The following is a 23,369-nucleotide window of genomic DNA, read 5'->3' as shown; positions in this document are numbered from 1 at the left end:
TTAATCAATATGCCATGATAATTTTAGAATTGACTAATTTAAGATTTCGAGGAAATCCTGCGAAATTATGTCCTTTAAACTTCTCACTTTCCACTCACAATTTCCACTTCCACCATCTTATTCCGACTTCCGACTTCTGATCAAATATTACTACTGTTGAGTCCTTCATTCAGACCCTCCTTATGCCGTTTGCCGTTGTTACAAAAGTGCAATCTATGTGCAAATAACTCAGTCTCATCTTTGACCTATTGCTTAAACCTGCACACTCATCCATAAATTTTTTGCTTTAGAACTAAACAGGGGAATGAATGATTTGAGCCACCCTAGCCTCCAAAATAGATTATTTAAACAGTTTTTTCTTTTTTCTACTTTTTGACAAGTACCTCGTGATTTCGTGAGTGGGGAGCCATCGGGGCTTCTGCCCTCTGGGATCGTGCACGTCGATGTTATCAAAAATCGCCCTAGATTTTGTGTAACTTAAATGCTGCATCATATCTGAGGTGAAAAATGAAAGTACGTGATTATATATGTTTATTCTCATTATGTCACTGAACTTACTGACATTAGAGTCAGTAAGATGCCATCAATGACGTCACGAGAAAAGAATAGACTGTTCGTTTGTATATTGACACACACGTGCGTGAAAAACTGCGGTCAACAAACGTCACAACAACACCTTTAAGTCCTGAAACTTTATATTAACGAGAGATTTTCGCTAGATTTTCACCAGAAATAAATGGAGTAACAGCAGACTTTGGACCCTCCGATTCAAGAGTTCTGGAATGCCATCACAGTCTGCACTCTACTAAACAGCGGCTGTCTATCTGCGAAAGGGGAGCTAGGGTGAGTGACATATGGCAACGAAACCAAATGACTTCTTCTACAAGGAATCAATACTCGGCAATAATAACATTCAAAATTCTCCTTGCCTTAACAGCTCGCATTGTTTAATCATTTATTTATTTAATTCAGAATGAAGGCCTTGTTCACAATGCAGGCACACCATGCACAAACCTCCCTGCAAGAATTCCCAAAATCTCAAAGCCATACAACTAAAACGGCAGCATTTTCTTAAAAGATGTTTTATGTGTGAAACTTAACGTTAACTCGAGTAAATATGGCGTGAGGAATAAAGGAACCCTGTTAGGAGGCATACATAACATACTTGATATTACCTTTGTGGACATAAACAACTAAACCCCGACTGTGAAAATTGTCTTCTTTTTGTCCTTTTTAGATATAAACGGTGAGCTCACATTGGAACAAATTCGATGGAACAAATCGAAGCTAAACTCAGTGATGCATAAAAACAATTGCTTTATTATAAACATGGACAACTGTGAATGGAAACTTTCATATGTTTTCCCTAAAAAACGAAAAGAAGAAGTTTTCCTTAGAGGAAATTTCTCGCTTTTATCCGAATTGCCATATTTGGAAACAAAGTTGCAGATATATAGCCTCTCGGTATCATGAGTATTGATAAATGGAAAGACTGGGACTGGATAAAATACTAGTATGAGATCTAGTAAGCACTTTAACTTCACACCCTAAACCAATTGTCAAAGCTACTCAAACTTGGTCATGGAGATCGTTGGGAAAAATTTGTCGGTCTGGGATGACAACCTCGTTTCAGTTGTAGAAAAGGAAATACTAAGTTTAGGTCATCTTTCTCTTGAAGTGTTTAAATGATGTCCCAATCAAGATGATTGGCAAAGTAATCTGAATTTTTGGGATTTTTAAGAAAACCTGAAGATAAAAGAAAGCTTGATAAGCGGAATGATTAATTCCTGATTTGCATAGCCTCATTACTCTTCGCTTCACCTTTCAAACGGGAGGACAAACGGAGCGATTTTATGGTATCCCGTTGGGTACACACTTTTCTTCTCATACAAAATGTAGTGCTCGAGTGAACGCAATTTCTATCCACTTTTTGAGGATCATAAAACTCTGCCATACTGAAATGGGCGTGAATCACACGAAATTTCTTAGCTCATTTTTGTTTTCGCAATTTTGATAGCAACACCAGACTACCAGCCCTGTGTCCTCGATGAGGCAAAAGATAGAAGCTAACATGAGGCCTTTCCTTCATTAAAACACAGAAAATTATCACTCATCTTTCGAATGAGTTGCAAAAACATCCAACAGCAAAACAGAGTAGTAGCTCAGCTGGATGGAGATGCAGCCGAGCTTTGGGAGAATTCTAGAATCCTGTATTGTTGGACAAGCCAAGTCAATCACCGAACGCACTAGCCATCTATATAACAGATCTGACCTCCAAAGTCAGAAAATCATCAAGGTGCTGGGACTTATACCTACTAGATGACTTCTCCGGTGAGTTAGTGACTATCAGTAAGCTGTCTTGTGGTTGGTAACTGAAGGGTTTAGGCGAAAGGCGCCTGGTAATCCTTAACCGAAATTTGATTTTCCCATTTAAAGTCGTTAAACGCCATGAGCCGGCCCATAGCCAGCATAGTTTTGCCGCTTAAATTAGTCGTATAGAGGCGAAATTGGCTCTTTTTGTAACTGATTCATCACATGGCAATCATCAGTGGTCGTATAATGTTCCGTTGCTTTATGTGATGGTCTGATCATGTGCTATATACTTTTTGCATGCGGCGGGTTATTTTTGTCATTTTATCAGAACTTTTGGAGCTTTCTAGGTCGTATTTATCCCTTATAGGTTGCGTACCTATGCAACTGCTGGAGCTCGTGAGATCCTCTACCGCCTTCTGACACGAAACCTTTGAAACTACTTTGACCTTTCCGTTCATTTGCCTGTTGCCTGAAAGAGGATCAAGAAACTCAGGCTGGAAAAACTTCCTTTTGCCATGGTGTATTTTTAGCTGACGTGCTCCCCTGATTCACGCATAGCCTGAGGATAGCTGGACTCATGTCAATGCGCTAATTTTATAACGAGTTCCAACAACTGCGTGAGTAAAGTTTAGAATTTTACAGTTGCAATGAAACAAACAAACAATAAACAATATGAACAATGTGCCCCCTCCCACAGAATCGGAACACGCAAGTAGCTGGTTTAAAAAATTAGAAAAGTCGAGTTTTTATAGCAAACGTCGGCTGAATTAAATACAGCAAAGAGTTTCGTTTCCTTGAGAGGTGATAACTGTCCTGGATACAATGAGCGTTATAGAAAAGAAAACAGACAAATAAAAATAAAAAATAATGAAAAAGAGCAAGCTCGCTCCAGTGAATTTGAATTGGACCACACACTGACCGCATCTGGTAAACGATGCTACCACATTCATCCTGTTAGATCTTGAACTTTCTCGCTTTGTTCTCGGATTTTATCTCTTACCCGTCTTGACCAATGTTTCCTGCTGAAATAGATATAGCAGCAACATCTGAACCTGTATTACGCGCGGGAACCTTCTCAGAACTACAAAAAGTTTCCCTTCATACCAAACCACGTAAGCTCTTTACTGAGTTTTTTTTTTAAGTCGCTTATATCAGCTTTTCTCATGTTATTAGGTTGTGCTTGTAAATCTTTATTCATAAAAAGGTACTAACGTTTTGTTCAATGTTGATAGTGTGCCTGAGTCAACCAGATACAGGGGTTAGAAGAGAATCTTTTCAGTCGGGACGAAAGTTTTCTTCCTGAATGTACATGTCCGAAAACACGAATTGCACAGACCACTTTTATTCACAAAGAAGGTTCAACTTCGTTTTACATGCGCTGCTATAGACAGCCAAGCCTTGCCCCCAAAAAGGATAGAAGGGAAAGCCTTGGGAACTAGGTTGCCCCCCCCCCCCTCCGCCTCAGATATAAATGGTTTGAATGCCTGCACTGTCTCGAGCGACATCTTTAACGTAGCAAAGTCGTTTAAGATCTTTTGTCATTATTTTTATCATTACTATCTCTTTCATCTACTTCTTTATCAATTTATTTATTTATCTAACGATAATTTCACCTTACGCTCCACATTGAATATTTGTCCCTAAATTCCACATACCCATAAGTTCTTGTAATCCGTTTTAGACATCGGACTGGTATCGTGTACAACACAAACAAGTTATGAACACAAATCTCGGACTATATTCTTTCTCTTCGTTTCATATTGTTGAATTTTGCTTCGCTTTTGCTCAGATTGTTCCTTTTGTTTTGTGTTTTCTTTTTCGTGTTTTTCAGAGGTGCTACGCACGCTCTTACTGGTCGATAAGTGTGTTAGAATAATACTATTACAAATGGAAGCAACGTTTTAGATTCACGATTATTTTTGAGAAACATTGCACGAAAGCGATTAAAGACTTTCTTGTGTTTACAGGTCTTCATCTAGACATTAGGAGAGGGTTAGGATAGTTCGCGAAAGTTGTGCAAACCCCAGACACAGTCGGGGGTTTGGTTAAACTCGAATTCAGTCAACCCCTTCGTTTTTCGATGAAGCCTACATAATGACGGAAAGTCCTCTATTACTTAAACCATTTTTCCATTTCAGTTCCTCATCTCCGTGTTAGTTCTTCGCTCATTGATTACAACAATTAAGACACCTGTGAGCAGCACAATAAAACCAAAAGGAACACAAAATGACTCAAGCACTCCAACCATCACAAAAAGTTTAGTTCCATACGCGAGAAAGTCTGTGTTATCTAAACCACCATCAACATCGATGGACGTTCGCTTGGTGAACAAAAGAGGAATCCATTTAATCATGTTTGAAAACGGAACAATAGCTGGCAGTTGGAACAGGGCTTTAACAACGAAATATGGTATGGATAATCTGCAAATAGAAACAGAGCCAAATAACTGAATTATATTGGGGGTGGGGAGGGGTAAGGCGGAAGGAGCAGAGAAGAGCAAGGAAGCAGAAGAGTGAGCTTACTGTAAGTGGGTTGGGGGGGGGGGTGAGGAGCAGAGGAAGCTGTTTATAACCTTCATGGAAACTGAGGTGGTATTACTATAGGGGAATCCTTGTTTACAATATTTGCCTCATTAGCATAAGCAATTTAGTTTCTGATGGAGCAAAAAATAAATCAGTTCTGAATATCGAAAGGTCAAAGTACGATTAACTCGGCCAATGAATACGAGCCTGATGCATTGAATACTTTTATGCAACACGGGTTTAAAAACTCAAAATTTTACATAGAGTGTCTGAGCTCATTAGCGCCTTTGCCACCCAGAAATTTTGCAGTTTTTGATGGACTATTTCTCCTTGAATATTACACCCAAAGAGCTAAAAATTTCACCATGTACTAAGCTTTTCTAGCTCCTTAGCTGCCTGAAGTCAATTTATATCTAACATGCTTCCTTCTTCACGCAAAGCCGTATGCAAATGAGCAAAAATGTAAACAATGACGTCAGCATGAATCCGCCTATAGATAACGCGTCCGTAACCGGCAGTTTTTGGTGATCCAGAGGAGTTCGTCTTTCAGCCTTGGCCCAATTAGAAAAATCACATAATAGAGATAAAAATAGTATATTTAATTTTTTAGCACAGTTATCCGTAGTTTTAATTGAGATTGAGAGCTATTAGTAAATTTTACAATGATACTAATAGTAAATTAAAAATTGAATGGCGGACCTGATGACAGAAAACTGTCACAGATGTTCCTAGTTTGAAGGTGGGGAAGGTCAACTTAATCAGTGTACGCGTGCATATTCTGACAGCAGAATTAATTTTTTTCTTATCTTAGGGCTGTTTCGCATTCAGTCTCACGGAACAAGCATTGTAAAGTTGAAAAGTTTGACAACAATGAAATACATCGCGATCGGCAATCTTGGACAAATTTATTCGACGGTACTGAAGTAACTATTGTTGAAAAACAACTATTTCATGATGAGTACTGTAGCAAGAATGATCTCACTGGGCAGGAAACGTTGTTTCTCCCTAAAAGAGTTCATATTCTCCCTATCTAAAGACCTGAATCGGCTACTAAAGGGGTGTTTTATTTGTAAATCATAGTTTTGGTCTGTATGTTGCTTACTTTCTGTTAATTTTTGTTACTAAGACTACCTAACTGACAGCAGGGTGAAAAAAAAAATTGTCAAAGGCACTGAAAACTCAAATGTGTAAACCTCTTGATACTCATTAAGAGCATTATCGAACGACAAGAAAACCACGAGTTCTTCAAGTTAGCGGTGGGTTATGTGTCTCAAGTGAGCAGCTCATATGCAAGCTTCTTTTATTTTTCAGGCAAACTCGTCCAATGAAGACACTTTATTGAAACACGCTCAGGAAGAGAATCACTTCTACTCTTTTTGTTCCTACCTGTATCCAACCAGTCAAAACCACTCAAACAGAAAATGGCTTCTAGCGATTGGATCAAAAGGACGAATAAGAAACGCTTCAAGGGTGTTACCACAACACAAATCACATCAGTTTCAGATCAGGGAAATACGAGAAAACAGTGGAAAAGGCAACTTAAAGGCTTTGCTGCATATTTTAGATAAAAAAGGATAGTAAAGAAATCCATGGTTATGTTTGCGTCCAATCTTAGAGAAGAGAATAATCAAAGAGAGAGAACTTTCTTCCTTCTGGGATTAACTATCTAGTTAGTTTAACAAGCAAATCATATTTCTGAACAGCTGCAGTTTGCTGCGTTGATGTTTTGTGGGAAAGGAGGATCGCGATCTTCGCAGGCACAAGTTGAAAGAGAAACAATGGTCGATAGTTTACCAAGTACGCGTCGCACTACTCCGCCCTTGCAATTACAGGTTACAAAGAGACAGTCTGATGGTGTTCTGTTTGGAGATACAAGGAGTAGTGAGACCACAAGTATCTAAATTATAGTTAAGTAAGCTTACCCAGTACCTTGGTCCACGTGGACCAATTACTTGGGAGCCAAAATTTGTCACACTCGTCGCTGATTGGTCCATTTCTGGTATCGTGGACCTAGTCTTGCACTCTAGTTGGGCAGCAAGCTGGGTTAGCATCCTATACCTCTCTCAACTCTGATTGGTGTAAAAAACATTCTACAAGCAATTCGAAATATTTGGCGCAGAAGTGCTGCGCTAAAATCCTTTAATCCTTAGAATAATCGTTCCGAGTTCAACGGCTTCACAGTCTGTGTTTGAAAATCGATATGGAAATACAATTACATCACGAGTACATGTACCAAATGTAAAATGTAAAATGTAAACATGTAAAACATGTAACATGTAAAATGCACCAAAAAAACTTTTTGGTGCATTTTTATCTAATAGATTGAGCCTCTCTTCGGGTACCCACGGTCTTCGTTTTTTTCGCGATTTTTTTTGCAAATCTTCGTTTTTTTTTAGGAAGATCTTCGTTTTTCGGATTGAAATGGTTTAAACGTTTATTCAGTGTTATTCACAGCTGATAAATATTTCACTTCAATAGCAAATCGCATAACTCACTGTTGACGTCCTAAATGTCATTAATGATTACATTATCAGTGGACTATTTTTGTCGTTTTCAGCCTGGTAATGGCATCATGTGGTTTCATGGCAGCGACTAAACCACTGTTGACACCGTTGTCAAAATCGCAGTGAAATGTGGTCAAATGCCAAAATTCAGAAATAACAGTTATTTTCTGTGGCGTTTACGAGTTTTGACAGTTTTATATCTGAGAGTCCAATTTGATCTCGCAAATTTTGGTCAATTTTCAGATCCTCGCTTCAATCTTGAGATCTTCGTTCTTTCGGCGGTGATCTTCGCGTCTTCGATTTCTTCGATAATACCCATAGAGGGTAAAGCGTTCATGTTAGGTCCATATCACGTCCCAATAACTCGTATCCATTAATACTAAGTAATATACCATCCATGTATGTTGCACGATATGTCCTAGCTAACCTTGTTCTCTCAGTTACCTTCATCTTCTTTAAGTTAACCATGTTTTACCCAGTTTACCCCCATCTACCCAAGGGTAGATGAGGGTTAAGGTGGTAGAACATGGTTAATCAAGGTAGATGGTTAATCAAGGGTAAACGTGGTAGAACATGGTTGAGGGTAGACGAGGGTGAACATGGTAGAACATGGCTAACCTAGGGTAGTTGATGGTTAACGTGGTAGAACATGGTTGAGCAAGAGTAGATGAGGGTAAACGTGGTAGAACATGGGTTACCAAGGGTAGATGAGGGTGAACGTGGTAGAACATGGCCAACCTAGGGTAGTTGAGGGTTAATGTGGTAGAACATGGTTAAACAAGGGTGTAAACGTGGTAGAACATGGGTTACCTAGGGTAGATGAGGGTGAACGTGGTAGAACATGGCTAACCTAGGGTAGATGGGGGTAAACGTAATAGAACGTGGGTTACCTAGGGTAGATGGGGGTAAACTGGGTAGAACATGGGTAACTTAAAGAAGATGAAGGTTGCTGATAAAACAAGGTTAGCTAGGGCATATCGTGCAACATACATGAAGGTTACATTACTTAGTATTAATGGATAGTAGTTATTGGGACGTGATATGGACCTAACATGAACGCTTTACCCCATAGAGAGGTTCCATTATGCCGAGGGTTTGGTCACAGATGACGTCATAATGTAACAAGAACCAAAAAGTGGGAAGCGGAGCGCAGCTGAGTGTGTCGCAGATGTTCTTATCAACATTTAATATGAGTATTAAATTTGGCGTGCTTAAATTCTGTGGGCATTATAATAGTTGGGTCTTAAATTCCGCGATTTTTCTTTCAACTGCGAACAAGGCGAAATTAAGTAGCCGAGAAATTAATTACAATTAAGGTAACGAATAGGCGGAACGAGATTACTGTGTGATGGATGTCCTCCCTGGGGTGGGGTGGGTGGGTAGGTGAAATCGTTACGGACTAAACACGGCTGCCAGAGGCGCCTGTCTGATTTCAACCTCAAAAATTGTATCTAAACACGTATGTTGTTTAGAGAAAAAGAGACCTTTACATTTTAATGGTGACGTTATGTATGCGTGTCGTCTAAGAGATCACAAGTACGAAACAATAACATCAAGTGCATCACTTGGCTTTATACTACAATCGTTTCTAATTCACTAGTGGGAAATGCATAAGAGCGGTTTGATGGGACCAGGTGCGTCAACAGCATTTTTCTTTTTGAAAAGAAACAGCACACTACAATTAAAGAGGCCACCAGTTTAATGAAGTTCCGAGTAATTACATTATGTTTGATTCTGTTAGAACAGAGTCAAACAAAACCCTTCAGTTTCTTCAATGCCCCTCACACGCAAAGTATTCGGTTTATTTACAACTATAAAGAAGATACTATAAAGCGTTCTAAAGAACGGGTATCAAGAAAGATTTCATTAATTCTTAAACTGCCCCTTTCACATTGTTTGGTGGAATACAGTTAAAATGTATTTGTTATGAACATAAAATAATGTAATTACCTTACACCACTGGGTTTTCGAAGATAAAAAGTTGTCTAAAAATACAATGTCTTTTAATTTGAGAATCACTTTAAACAATAACATTTCAATTTGAATGCAATAAACACGCTTCATCTAAGAGCTAGCTACAGCACTGCAACTACCTTACTATTGTAACAAATTCTTAATGTAGATATGACCAACCCACATCTTTTGGTAAAATCCATGTATGCTCTTAAATATTTTGAGGATTACTTGGTGAGTGTCGTTCCTCACAACAAAGAATCATACCCTTCAATACTTGAGTATGAAATGCTTTCAATGTCAAAAGGATGAAGCTCTTTTCTGTATTCTCATTCGAAACATCTAAAATAAACTAAGGAGGAGAATAGTGGACACTGCTCATACATAGTTCTACAGTTGTTGCACATGGATATGTCCTTTTAGGTTTTCAATTTAACTTGCTCATTTGAATGTACGTGCTTTCATAAAACCAAGTTGGGTTCTTTGTTGCTGATGATTACCAACACTTTGAGTCAGTGACAGTTGCTGTGGATATAAATACAAGAATTATGCAGGCAAAAAAAAAAAAAATGAGAATGCTTCTTGTTAACTAGGAAGTCATAAATTTTCTCTGTCGTGTTTATTCTTCATGGCTTTATCAAAAAATAAAAGACAGCATTGCTGTTTGAACTGCAAACCAATAGCATGATGGTAGACATGTACTGTATCACATTACAGGACCTACAAATTGCCTGCAAGGATTATCAGGAGGTTCCTCCTGTTATATAAGTCCTGGTGATACACCCATCTTGCACTTGTTTTACATGAGTTTTCTTGATGGATCCCTCTAAACCATAATATCAACATCATGTAACTGACACAGTGTTGTAAGAGTCTTCTTAACACGGAGAGCTGTAAGTCTTGCAGCACTATTGGCATACCAACATTCTTTCATCAACTTGGACATAGACTGTAGTGTCTAAGAAGAGATAAATAACATTTTGATCATGAGATCTTGGACACTTCGTTTCGGTGTTGAAGAAAATAAATAAATGGCAAAATCCTTCTTCACTGCAGCAGCTCTTCCTTTTTTACTGTCCACAATAAAAATAGACCTACTATAGTCACAAATATCTTTCATTTTAATATCTATTTTTTCACACATTTCCTTTAGTGTTTACTGGAAACTCCACCATGAACCAGGGCCATAGCCAGACTTAGAACAAGACGAGGCAAGTTCTGAGCACCAAAGGTACAAGGTCTGGGGGTATGCCGCCCCAGGAAATTTTGAAATCTAGAGGTTCAGAAATGCTGAAAGTGTCAAAAATTTAAGAGAGTAACTAGTACAATGTGGGGGAAGTCCTGAACAACATTGTATCTAAATTTTGCCCTGGAAACTTTGAAATATCCTAAGGAACAGCAAAAAATTACATCACACTTGGGTTCTCCATAAAAAATGCTGTGTTTGGAACTTTTAATTATTTATGCTGCTTGAATCTTATTTGAGCATGCAGCACCATTTAACTGCTCTGTTGTTGTGGGTAAAGTGTTTTACAGTACCTAAAAATCAGAGGGTGTATGTAACTATTCAAAGTTATAACAGAGTAATAGAAACTATGAATTTGAGAACTGTATACCTTTTACCCCATGAAAATACACAATTGAAGCTGGTATGACAATCACAGCAAAAAATTAAACAACTTAGAGGAAGTGATTAACTACAAACCTGATCTTGTATCCACCTATTTGGAAAGGCAGGGCGATACCTCTCCACACAGACCACCTTTCTCATATCTTCAATGCTGGGATCACAGGGAACTCTGTCATAGTAGGGCAGCTGATATTCATCACACAATCCACCACAAACACACGTCCTTGCAATTTCCCATAACACTAGACCAAATGCATACATATCACCTCGCTTGTATGCATCAAAGTGCCGCACCTGTATATTGTCATCTAGAAATTCAGGTGGCATGTAGCGCTTTGTACCAACTCTGTTCCCAGGAGGAACATCAACTGTGTCAGTAATGGAACTATGACGAACAGCAAGACCCAAATCACCTATGCAACATGTCCCTTCAGAAAAGAACAACATACAATTTAGGGTAAAATCTTGTTAAACAGTATATTAATAGTTGTTATCCAATTTAATATTGTATGTAGATAGCTATTGTTTTTACTGAAGATTTTTACCAAGTTAGAATAATGATACTCCTACTACTACAACTATTACTACTGCTACCACTACTGCTACTACTACTACTGCTACTGCTACACTTTAAATTCTTTGACACCAAAACAGTTACTGACACTTCTTCCACACAGCACAATTTGTTTTAAAACATTTTCCCCTTACCATTTCTTTTAACCAGAATGTTTTTACTTTTTAAGTCACGATGTGCAATAGCTGGCTTTCCTTGGGTGCCTACAATCTCAATGTGGAGATGAGCAAGTCCACTGGCTATTGACACTGCTAACTTCAGCATGGATTCAACATTCAGGGTAACAAGTTGAAGATAGTCATACAATGAGCCCCTTTCTAAATAATCTGTAACCAGCCAAAGCTGTGTCCAGGCACCATTATCTTTGTTGTCAGCAGCTACAAAGCCTGCAAAGGAAAAATAACATTTAAAGTGCACCTAAACCCTAAATTTTTTTTTTCGTTTAAAAAATCTTCATGCTTTAGTGAGTATCTCTTTCAAAAAATTTTTGGATTTGGTCAAATCCTTAAATTTTTGTGCCCCGTTGAAGTACTGAAATCCGCATTAAAATCACCCCCATTTTGACTCACGCCTGCGTTTCAAGGATCAAGAGTCTGGCGACTAATGTGACGTCACTTCGAGAACCCAACAATCTGTATTTCGCGCCATTTTGCACAGTTTACTGGTTATGTTTGGAAGGTTAGATCGATATTGGTCGCAAATATGCCACAGAATGAATCTAGTGCTAGAAAGGCTTTCGCAGGTTGACGACTGGCCGAGAATTTCTTGAGCGTCTTCTCAAAGTGACATCACAAGTCTACTCTGTCCAGATCCCCATTTACGTGGTCATGGTCCATTCGGATCTCGACTTCAACAGGGCGTAAAAAAATGAGGATTTAACCAAATCCAACAATTTTTTTGAAGAAATACTCACCAAAGCAGGAAGATTTTTTTAAGTGGAAAAAAAAATTTAGGGGTCAGGTGCACTTTAAGAGGAAAGTGAGGCCATAAGCTAATAGATAGATATACAAATAAATTGTAACACAAAGAAACAAATGCATCATTAAAGGGAAGACATTCATCAAGTCTCTCTGACTGACAATGTGCAAGTAATGTACAGAATTTATAGGTGGCTGAACACAGTTTTCGCACACACTCTTGCTGATGCAATTCAGCACTTGCACAAAGATTGCAAAAACAAACATGCAGTCAACAGAACGGTCATTTCATTTACTCAACATGTACCCGCACTATCTGTGCTATTTTTCTCCATAGTTGGTGCAGTGTATTGATGGCTTTAATCTTTTATTACAAAGATATGTTACAAAAGTTAACAATGCAAAGAACCCAGCAATTCTCAGCATTTTCATCCTTACTAAAGAAACCAGTTAAATGCAGCGCATGCGTAGCAAGTCAAAAAATTGCAATTGGATGGAAAATTGCTTTCTCAGAAATATGCCTTTTCTTGAGAACCACTGATTAGAATTTCCCAAAATTTGGCACAAAAATACTTTAGGAAATAAGTAAACGGAATATTGAAAAAAATGGATTTTAAAAAAGGAAATTCTAGAAAATCGAGTGATCAACAAGGGATAATATCAAAGATCTCTCTTTAAAGTGCATATGACAATTTTTTTTTTTCGACAAATTTTCTTAGTTTATAGTCTTGTAAACATGCCTGAAATGTTTAGATATGTTTTGTAAAAAAATTAGTATATTTTTTTTCATTCAAAACTGTGCTAGTGTTGACCAGTATCTTACCGGAGCCTGGTAACGAACATATTTGTAAGTTAATTTATGCATGATGTCACATGGTGTACCTCTCCTTGGAAACCACACAAACCATACCAAAATGCATCGAAGATGTCTCAAGAAAACCTTGAGAGTTTTAGTGATTCAGAAGAATCCTGTGACGAATCCAACCACTCAGAATCCTCAAGCTCATCATCTAGTGTAGAATCAGGCGATTCCGAAAAAGAAAATAATGGTAGACAAGCCATATCAAGATGAGCCACTAGTCAGTGATAGCAATCAAGATCTAGAAGACGAAGACAAAGAAACAGACGTCGATGGCCTTCGGCCCTCTACTTTAGAGGCTTGATTTGAAGGCCAGTTAAAAGTTAACACGTGGTAAGAACCTTTATTACAATGACCTCTAAGTGATTCTTGATGTTTATAGGTGTAAGTGTCAACACTGTCATGGAGGATGCAATGGAGTTTTGTTGCTGTCATGAGAGAACAAATGCCATCAGTAAATTAGTGTTTGATGGTTCTACAGAGAACATAAAGTGCATAACACAACACAAAGATTTTTCAGCCTTGATCAACAAGACAGTACTGATGCAAGTGGCGCCATTATTGTGCTATCGCCGACAAACCGGTCCTACGCAAAATGAGTGAGTACAGTATATTTCATATGCTCAAAATCTAAATATATTACCAGATAATAATTTATAAATGTGTTATTAACAACAAAAATTGCTTTCTTACTCAGTTCAGCAGAAATTATAGTAGAATAATAATTTCAATTTGTTGTTGCTCTTTTGTTTCTCAGAGAATTAATAGTTTCATTTTCTTCTCTCTATGAAGATTTCTTGCATATCAATGGGTGATTAGATGGACGTGCGGCTTCATGGGTTGGGATAACCAAAGACCATTGTGTACCTGCATATATAGTACCAGGACAATAAAGTAAAATTCTATCTAATCCTCAATCCATAAATTATTTTATTTCAAAAGTCTCCTTTGTATCAAGTTTGTTTTTTATGTTCCAATGCTAGAAACAAATATACTTCTTACATACTAAGTTCTTTGTGCCTGTGAAACATGTGAATAGTCCAATTAGTATAAAACAAACAAAAATGTATCCTTATTCTATTATTATTTTTCTACTTTTATACACATCAAAGAAGACATTTCTACGTTACATTGCAAATAAAGATATAGTTATAAAAATTCAAGTTTTTTTTCTTTTTGTTGTTTTCTTATTTAGGTTCTCTTTATTGCCTCTTTTTGAAGTCTTCTTTTTCTTTCCTTGCTCAGCCTCTTGCATTTCAAGTTGTTTGGTTTCTAAATAGTTAAACAATAAAGTTAGCTTATGCGCAAGAATTGTTATTAAAATAGTTTGACATTAAGTACATAGTATATGTGTGTATGAATAGCATATTCCAAGAAACTGTTCAATTAAGTTAGCCTAAATTTAGTTGAGCAGTTACCTAACTATTAGTTAGCTAACTGTTGAACAGTTTTCTTGAAATGACTCTAAGGCCCTCCACAGACTAGGTATTTAGTTGTCGACAACTATTTGTGATCGACAACTAAAAAATGTAGTCTGTGGCACAAGTTGTCGACAGCCTCATTTTTTAGCGTTTTTTTAGTGTTTGAAAACTTTTGTTTTAGTTGTCGACTACTTTTAGATCTCCGCGCTATTGTGCCAGCAGCTTTCCCAGCTGGCTTAAAACATGGAGGATTGCAGAAGTAAAATACTCGGTAAAGAGAACATTCTTTTTAATCTTTCTTATCCACATCCTGTTCTTGAAGGTGGAAACAACACTAATGATATCATTATTGCAGCACCTTGTGCCCACCAAGAAGTTCTGGTGCAGGATATATTATCCAAAACGATTGAACAGCAAATTTGGCACAAAGTTCATTCGAGGGAATTTTGGCCAATGTGCCGTAGAAACTGGAATGACGGCGATTTTATCACCAATTTGCGAGTAGACAGGGGTACATTTCTTCTTATTGTTGAAAGACTGACCCCTTATATTCACCGAGAGAAATGAGAAGAATGAGGCAGTCCATTGATGTCGATGAAAGAGTTGCTATGGTGTTATGGCGATACGGAGAATGCACAGTAAGCTCTTGGTCCCCAACCTTCCCGCCTATCAGTTGGTAATTCAGTTTTTTGAGCGCCAGTGTGTGGAATCCCTTTATTGGTCTTATTTAGTTGTTGGTAACTTTTAGTGGTCGATCACAAATAGTCTGTGGAGGGCCTAACAAACATTTCCTGAAGCGCATTACTTCTCTTGTTTGGTTATATAAACAGAGCAATTATGTTCTTATAGCTGGGAACCATGAAAAAGGCCTTGCAGAGATAAATGTTATTGTCAGTTTGAATCTCTAAATGTTCCTGAAAAATACAATCTAAAAAATGTATCCACCCTTCATACAAGCAGCCCCTGGTTATTACATCCATTCGTTTTTGTGGTCAAAAAAAAAGTCAATATACTCTCTAGGCAAATTTTACTATGCAACACATTAATTCTCTACATGGGGACCATTCTTATCAATACTTTTTCTTTTTTAGTAGAGTGTATACCAGGAATCTACAAATCATTAAGAAGTACTTAATAGTTACCTATCTTGATCCACTTTCTGGGTTTTAGTTTACCATGGCTGCAGCTCTTGAAAAGGGCACCTGGGTGTGCTTTAGTCCTGTTAGCAACATAACGTAGGAATGATGTCCATTTGAGCCAATCCCTGTTCTTGTTGAGGTTGTGCACCAATATAGATGTCTTCTTTTTCCTTTTACCCATGAATTCATTGTCACAGCCTTTTTCCTTTCCAACTTTGAGCAACTTTTTTATGACCTATCGAGCAACATGCCACATGTCATAAAAATGAGCTGTACCTAAACAAGAGGTACAGATCCACTTTGCTATGTTGTTGGCGATGTAGCCATTTGATTTCCTTCCACACTCTGTCATTTCTTCTGAATGTATTTCTTCCTTCACGACTTTTCTTCGTCAAGACTTTTCATTGCATGTCGTTTTATCTAAAAAAAACACACACACTAGACTGAGCTTTTGATCACAGATTACCAACATATGTGCAAAACTTAAACTTACCTGTCTTTTCTCTCTTTGAGTTAAAATTGGAGTCATTGGAGCTGTTGCCGTATCTCTTGTTGGCACTGAAACCTTGATTAACACTTGGCGCATGTTTTGTTCACTCATGCTTTCAACAATAGTAAGATCTCAGGTGAAACATGAATCTTCAAAGTGTGCAGAGCACAAGCAAGTGTGTTTATTCACAGGTTCCTTGAAGTCTTCAGGCCTATGTATTTGGACAAATTTCATCTATTTCGATCTTATTTCTGGATTAGAAGGGAACTGATGCATTGTTATACCAGGTGTGTATGAATTATTAGTACAACTCATCTTATTTGGTGCTCCAGTGACACATCTTTTCCCTCCTTTACGCTTTCGACTAGAGTTCGCCATTGTTGTTGTGTTATCTCAAGTACACCATGTGACATCACAAGATTTGTCACGTGATAGTCTGGCCAAGCAAAGTGGCAGTAAAGAAATTGAAGCGGTACCAGCAACTTGAATGAATAAATGCAGTACTTATTTTTATCGGACTGCTCCTAAATTTCACAAGTATATTAAAGACGATATAAGCAACTAGAATCCGTCGGAAAAAAAACTTGTCTTATGCACTTTAAATTGTTAGCAAAACGGTGTTAACTTGTGAGCATCGTTACAAACTCGTTGCATGCAAATTATAAAGAAAATCTAACGACTAGACTTTGTACAAGAAACAAAACCGATTTTAATTACCTATTTATGTCTATTCATGTCACCATGGCAATGGCACATATGTCAGATTAACTATAAAAAAAAAACAAGTTTGTGTTTTTAACTTGCTTGCTGCCAGTTTTGGCGACCAAGAGATCGAGGGTTTTAGAGAAAATGGTGAAAGAAACAAAGATGTCAAAAACTGCGTTAAGCCACCTTAAGACTGAAAGTGACATTAACCTTGCAGTCAGATCACAAGACCTCATCACCAAAAATGCTTTAAAACTTGAACACAAATTTGTTAGTGGTTCTTGCTTAGGAACAAGGCCTCACAGTATCTGACAAGTCTCCTTTGAAATGTTTATGAATGTATATGTTGCAGGTAATTTTTTTTCTGAGGTAAATTTTATTTTTCACTCGGTACAATTTTTTTTAACCTGGGTAATTTTGCTCCACAATATTTTTTTCACTTGCTATGGGTAACTAACTGTTTTTTTATTGATAACAATGATAGAGATATTGGGTTTTGTCAAGATAAGGATATAACAATCTGAGAGAGCAAGATCTCCACTGCAATTAGCCTGATTCTGTCAGTTAGTTAATCAGAGGATTAGATCTAGGGTTAGGGTTAAGGGTTAAAGTTAAGGATTAGGTTTGGGATTAGGGATAAGGTTTTAGGGTTAGGGTTAGGATTGGGGTTAGGGTCAGGGTTCAGATGTACTTGTAGATTGAAGAACAGAAAAAAGGAAGATAGGTTTTGAAAAAAAAATAAGATGGTTTGCTGTTGCCATAAAACACAACAAATATAAAAATAAACTTGAAAGCAGTTTTATTTTCTCTTGTTCCATTGCCATTTTACATGTTGCTGTAAATGTTATTTCTTTAGTAGTTTCAAAAACAATATTTGGGCTTGAGCATTTTGTCAATCTTGAGGGGGAAATGAGAGTCGTTATTAAGCCAAATTTGGTTGCTATTCTTGCATATGTGTTTTCCATTTCAACTATTTTCCCAAATAGAACATTGGGATGAAGTGCAGTACTTTTATCAATCTTATCAATTTTGATACAGACACAATCACTGACTTCAAATTTCTTTACACTTGGTCTTGCGGATTTAATTTTTTCATTGTATTTATTTTGTTTTTGATTTGTTTGGCTTTTTATTTGTTTTCTGTTTTGAGATGAACTTTCTTCAGCTTTTCTTTTGGAGGTAGGATTGTTTATGTCTGAGACTCTGGTAGGCTCCTCAACTTCTGTTTCAATTGTGTTCTCTGCACATTCATTTTCATCTTTACCTTCTTGTTGTCTGTCTGCTTCCATAGAGGAACATTGTTGTGGTGATGGTGTTGTTGGCATGCTTCTATGGGGAAGAATGCCGAAGACAAGTTCATATGGGCTTCTTGAAGTTGCTCTGTGTATTGTGACATTTCTCTTATAGGCTGCCTCTCCAACAAATCTGCACCAGGTATTCAAACTGACTTGTTTCTCCTTAAGGATGTTTGCTAAGTTTTCCCTAACAGTTCTGTTGTTTCTTTCAACTAGTCCCTGCGTTTGTGGAGTTCTTGGAGCTCCATGAACTAGGTCAATTTTATGTTTATTGCAAAAGTCTATCATGTTCTTATTCTTGAATTCTCTTCCATTATCTGTGTGAAGCTTTTTGGGAAAGCCAACCTGCCAAAAGAGTTGTGTGACTGCTTCTAATACTTCCTCACTGGTTCTTTGTGACAGAGGAAAAAGCCAGGAGAACTTGCTGTAATGATCAGTTGCATGTAAAAGCCAGTTGTGGTTTTTTCCACAAGAACAATTCAAATTTCGAAAGTCTATCAAATCCAACTGTACGTGTGCCAGAAAATTACTTGCCAAGAAATTACTTTCTTATAATTACTTTCTTATAATTACTTTCTTATAATTACTTGTATTGGTTTCGTTATTGGCCGCTTCAAACACTTTTTTGTTGTTGGTGTAGATGGCACAGACCAACAAATAGTGTTACAACATGTTGAGATATTTCTGCATATGTTCTCTTTACAAATTCTTCATTTTTATCTCTCCCGCGGTGTGTGGTTGAAGAATGAGCTTGGGATAAAATGCCGTGAAGTTGGCTTTTAGGTACTACAATTTTTCGGTCCTTGGACAAGATGTTGTCATTTTGAATGGTCCATTGCTTTCGCTTAATCGTCCCTACATCTGTCTTTGTTAGTCCGAACTGCTCATGATTCTTGGGTTCATTTTTGAGCCAGTACTTCGCATTCTCGTAAAATTTATCATCTATGAAGACAGTCAATTTACTGTTACTTTTTTTGGAGCCTTTAAGGCCATCTAACTTTTCGTAAAACGTGTCTTTAGCGACACAAAACCGTACACCCTCCATCGCTTTCTTAGCTTTCGATGAGTAAGTCCCATTTTCATACAAGTGCGCATGTGCATGCACGTTTTGCATAAATTAAATTTTGACCGAGGTGAGTCTGGTACCAAAGAAAGAATAAATGGAAGAAAAAAGTGAGTAATAGAACAAGGACTGTGTGGTATAGAGAAGAGTGTGATGGACAGGAAGTCTAATCTGCTACGAAGGTCGTAGGTTCAATTCGCAGAGGGTAAGTGATACTTCTTTATTCTCAATGAAGTATTGGTATTAATATAGATGGAACTTAGTATTGAATAAGCAGAATTGTGAGATAGTGAAAGAGTAGAGGTGGATAGAAGGGAAAAGGGACCAAGAGAGGAATGTGAAAATAATATAATTAATTTTGTTAATTCCTCTCTATCTTTTAAGAACCCCCTAAATATACCAGGCCCCTATTTTTCAACCACACCCCAAAAAATGAAGGCCCTTTTTTAGACAGTTGACTGAGTAAAAATTACCTGGTTAAAATAGAAAATACCTAGTTAAAAAATATACTTACCTAGTTAAAAAAAAATTACCTATGGAAAAATTTTAACTACAACATATATACAAATATAGATGTCCAGCTAAACTGTACCTAAAAGGTTTTCATGTCGTAACATAGTCGTCTGATAGATCTCTGCTTCACGAAACCATGAGCATTCATCCCTAGATGAAAAGATTTTAACTGCAACACTCTGTCCTCTCCACACCCCTCTGTAGACCTCCCCAAAACGACCTTTACCAATGAGTCCCACCAAATGAATTTGTCTTGCAATGGTACGTTGAACTAATAAAGGTAATCCAGACCCACTTCCTGCAAAATTAACCCAAAAAAATAATATATTATTTTTTTAGTTTCTCAAGACTTCAAACTAGTTCACTCCTACTGTTAGAAAAGGATTCAATGACTTGTACAATTCAGTGGTAAATACTTCTAATTTCTCTAAAAACCCTTTTACCTTTCTATTCCTTCATCAATGCATGATTTAATCATTAACTTAAGCACTCTGACCAGTTTTAAAGCAAGATTATCATATGATAATTTTTCATCGACTTTGGATGCACCAAACCCTTGAATTACAGTCCTGTTTGAATTATCAAAAAGGCAAAACTTTGGGTCTGTATTCATAAATTGTAGAAGGTGGTAAAACATCATCGTTATTTTTAATTGTCATTAATGTAAATTGTTGCTACTTTCTTTTTCTTTTCCTCATCATTTGATTTTATAAATGATTATTGTCAAAAGAGCACAAGCTATATTCTTAAATAACAAAGTACTTACCAATTTGATGCAAAACTAAACTTTAAGAAGCTGTGAATTACTGAGTGGATTGTGTAATATTATACCTGTGGACATATCCATTAACTCCTTCAAGGTTTGTCCAGGGGGAATCAAAGCTTCATCTTCCACTGGCTGAAGAGCTGCTTCTGCTCCGTGAAACTCTCCCTGTTTCTTCACTTGTCTTCTTTGGTGCCAGCAAATGAACAGCATGATTAGAGCACAAATCGCACACATAGGGCCAGCAATTGCTGCTGCCACCCCCACTGTGCTCAGCTTACTGCCACTCTGGTCATCAGAGTCTAAAAGAATTTGTGTAAATAGTGTAGATATCATAAATAAACAAAAGTATCAAGCGATGTTTTCAAACCATTGAACTTCATCTGCAAAAAGTGCTGTAAGGTGATTTCTCAGTAAGAGAGTTAACACAAAATGTGTACAGGCAAGTTACACAGTTAATCCTACCAACTGCACCAACTAGGGGCTTGTTTACTCCATCAGTTCAGCATACATGTATATTTTACAGGAACAGAACAATTGCTTAGAAGCAAGACATACATAACAAAAGAGATAATAGTAAAAAATGGACCAAACAGTAAATTTTTAATCAGAACATTTTGTTTAAAAGAACAGAGAATCATGGCACAGATTATCACCACTTAACAATATGGTCTAGAAAATTCCTCATGTTGGAGATACATTAGTGTCCACCACATATGACTAAGGAATGCTTTTCCTAAAATCGCTTTTCAATTTTCTACAACACAGTTAGGAAGACTGAAAGAATGCAATTATTTGTAGAAGATGATAAGCCACCCTACTGTCAGGGATAAACAGTCTATTCGTGCCTTTCAAAGAGGCTTCAAAACCAATCCTTGTTTTTGGTTGACTGAGTATGTGAATGTTTTTTTCCATTTCCATGTATAATATTAGGCACAGAATGAGATGATAATTGTAATATTAATAGGAGTATCACCACAAAAGTTTGATCTCTAATATAAATATACATTAAATAAATTAGCCTGGAAAATTACCTTCCTGTGTGTAACCTGTAGAAGGTGTTATTGTTGGCAGAGTTATTGCTACAGAGTTGCACATATTTGTCATACAGCAGTATACATTCTCATCTGGACTAACTGTATAACCTTCCATAGGACATACAAAATGTGGGTTGTCAGGACTGCATGCTTTATAGTGCTTAATCACTCCATCCAAAAATCGAGTAGCAATCACCATGCATGCCCCCTTAGTACTGCAGGTGCTGTTGTCACAGTGCGTACAATGGCAAGTAATAGCTGTCCTTCCAGCTAGAAAGAAGATACAAACACAATCTGTTACTGTTGCGTTCTACATATGTTTGTCGAATTAGCATATAAACCTGAGCTTACATGGAAATGGAAAGGCTGACCATCTTACGGCTATCGTACACACCAAGGGTAAAATAAGGAGAAAACTGGAGCAAAAAACTGCAGAATTGTACACAGTAGATTGTAGTTTGGCTACTGCACTACATAAATTTCCTTTAATTTCAGAGGCATTGATCCTCTGACAGCAGTATGTTAAATATATGTTTTAAGGTTGAATTTTGAAGTACACGCATGTACAACCCAAGATACTTCAGTGCTGTGTGCCATTAACATATTAAGCTCTTCAATGTGTAGGCTTCCTTGAAGGTAAGCAGTATTTCAATTGCTTATTTGCTTAATAACAGAGCACCAGAGAATAGCCTCACTAATACTACAGTACAATTTCCTGCTGTGACAAGATGATCACCTTGATAAACACTTTCATGATGACATCGAAAGGAAATAAGGTTTGAGGCAATTTGGGTTTCAACTTCATTACAACAGCATATGACATTACATGTCGTCAAATCGCAAGATATTTGTTTACAGACACTGACACAAAATGATTTTATGAAAGTTGAAAATTTCCGGAATCGTAACTGCCCAAGTTAACGACTAGAAGGACCTAGGGCGCGCGGCGCAGATTAACCAGACAATTTTAAGCTTTTGAAATATTCAGTCGTTACCCGTCGCCGTTTCCTGCGCTATGGTTAAAGGAATATTCGTAATCAGTAAAATGCGCGTTTCAAAATATCAAGCTACTTTCTGTATCTTTCGCAGTCCACAGAGAAAGGTAGACTTAATTTCCTTCCTCCACAAGTAAAATCTCAGTTTTTCCCAGCTAATATTCGTTCGATTCGTCTGTCCATCAATGTGAACTATATGTATCATTGCTTGTGCGTAAGCGATCTTATTAAAGCTGCGCCACGCGTTAACGTTTTCCTAGAAAAACAGCAAATGCTACATAAACCTAGCGAAGATAATCAATGTTGTACGAAAAATCTATAACATTTGGCCCGACAACTTTAACATTTGAATATAATAGACGAGAGATAATTCCTGTTGCTTTACTTTCTCAGACAGTCTCGTCTCCTTTTCCGTTTTGCAAATTAAGGGAAATGCAAACGGTAAACCCTAGTGAAAGGACAAAATCAAGGGCTCTAGTTTCACTTACCATTTCCCAGGACTGTTAAAATAAAAAGACAAGTGGATAGCAAGGCGATTTTTTCCATTTTACGTATCTCTACCTGCGTACGACATTCAGCAGCTAGACGGCGAAAACAGACACAATGATCACGTGATCTTATTCATGAAAAGACGAAAGGAAGTGACGTAACAAGATTCTTGATGCAAAGCAGAGAC

General features: G+C 37.3%; 3 protein-coding genes across 5 annotated transcripts; 1 reads left to right on the top strand and 2 right to left on the bottom strand.

Annotated features, from left to right (window-relative positions):
* Positions 1-611: 611 nt before the first annotated feature.
* LOC111339968 (fibroblast growth factor 12-like) lies at positions 612-11,780 on the top strand. 3 transcript variants are annotated; one of them, XM_022946713.2, is made up of 5 exons: positions 612-843; positions 2,100-2,331; positions 4,452-4,722; positions 5,647-5,750; positions 6,147-11,780. In XM_022946713.2, the coding sequence occupies exons 2-5, from the start codon at positions 2,320-2,322 to the stop codon at positions 6,411-6,413; spliced, it is 654 nt and encodes a 217-aa protein (XP_022802448.2). In that variant the 5' UTR covers positions 612-843; positions 2,100-2,319; the 3' UTR covers positions 6,414-11,780. The 3 variants fall into 3 exon arrangements, with proteins under 3 accessions (XP_022802448.2, XP_088600836.1, XP_088600837.1); XM_088744710.1 differs by having other exon boundaries at positions 2,018-2,331; XM_088744711.1 differs by having other exon boundaries at positions 5,647-5,758; positions 6,147-6,283.
* On the bottom strand, positions 9,021-23,325 carry LOC111339970 (TGF-beta receptor type-1). Its single transcript, XM_022946716.2, has 7 exons — positions 23,182-23,325; positions 21,696-21,968; positions 20,730-20,963; positions 19,978-20,196; positions 11,631-11,882; positions 10,998-11,350; positions 9,021-10,250 (listed from the first exon to the last, which is right to left on the bottom strand). The coding sequence occupies exons 1-7, from the start codon at positions 23,237-23,239 to the stop codon at positions 10,119-10,121; spliced, it is 1,521 nt and encodes a 506-aa protein (XP_022802451.2). The 5' UTR covers positions 23,240-23,325; the 3' UTR covers positions 9,021-10,118.
* LOC148716448 (uncharacterized) lies at positions 16,853-19,971 on the bottom strand. Its single transcript, XM_088744709.1, has one exon. It carries the CDS (start codon positions 18,608-18,610, stop codon positions 17,702-17,704), a length of 909 nt encoding a protein of 302 aa, XP_088600835.1. The 5' UTR covers positions 18,611-19,971; the 3' UTR covers positions 16,853-17,701.
* Positions 23,326-23,369: the final 44 nt, after the last annotated feature.

This window comes from Stylophora pistillata, chromosome 14 (assembly GCF_964205215.1).
Source record: "Stylophora pistillata chromosome 14, jaStyPist1.2, whole genome shotgun sequence".
Lineage (NCBI taxonomy): Eukaryota > Metazoa > Cnidaria > Anthozoa > Scleractinia > Pocilloporidae > Stylophora > Stylophora pistillata.
This window is presented reverse-complemented; position numbering and strand designations above follow the sequence as displayed.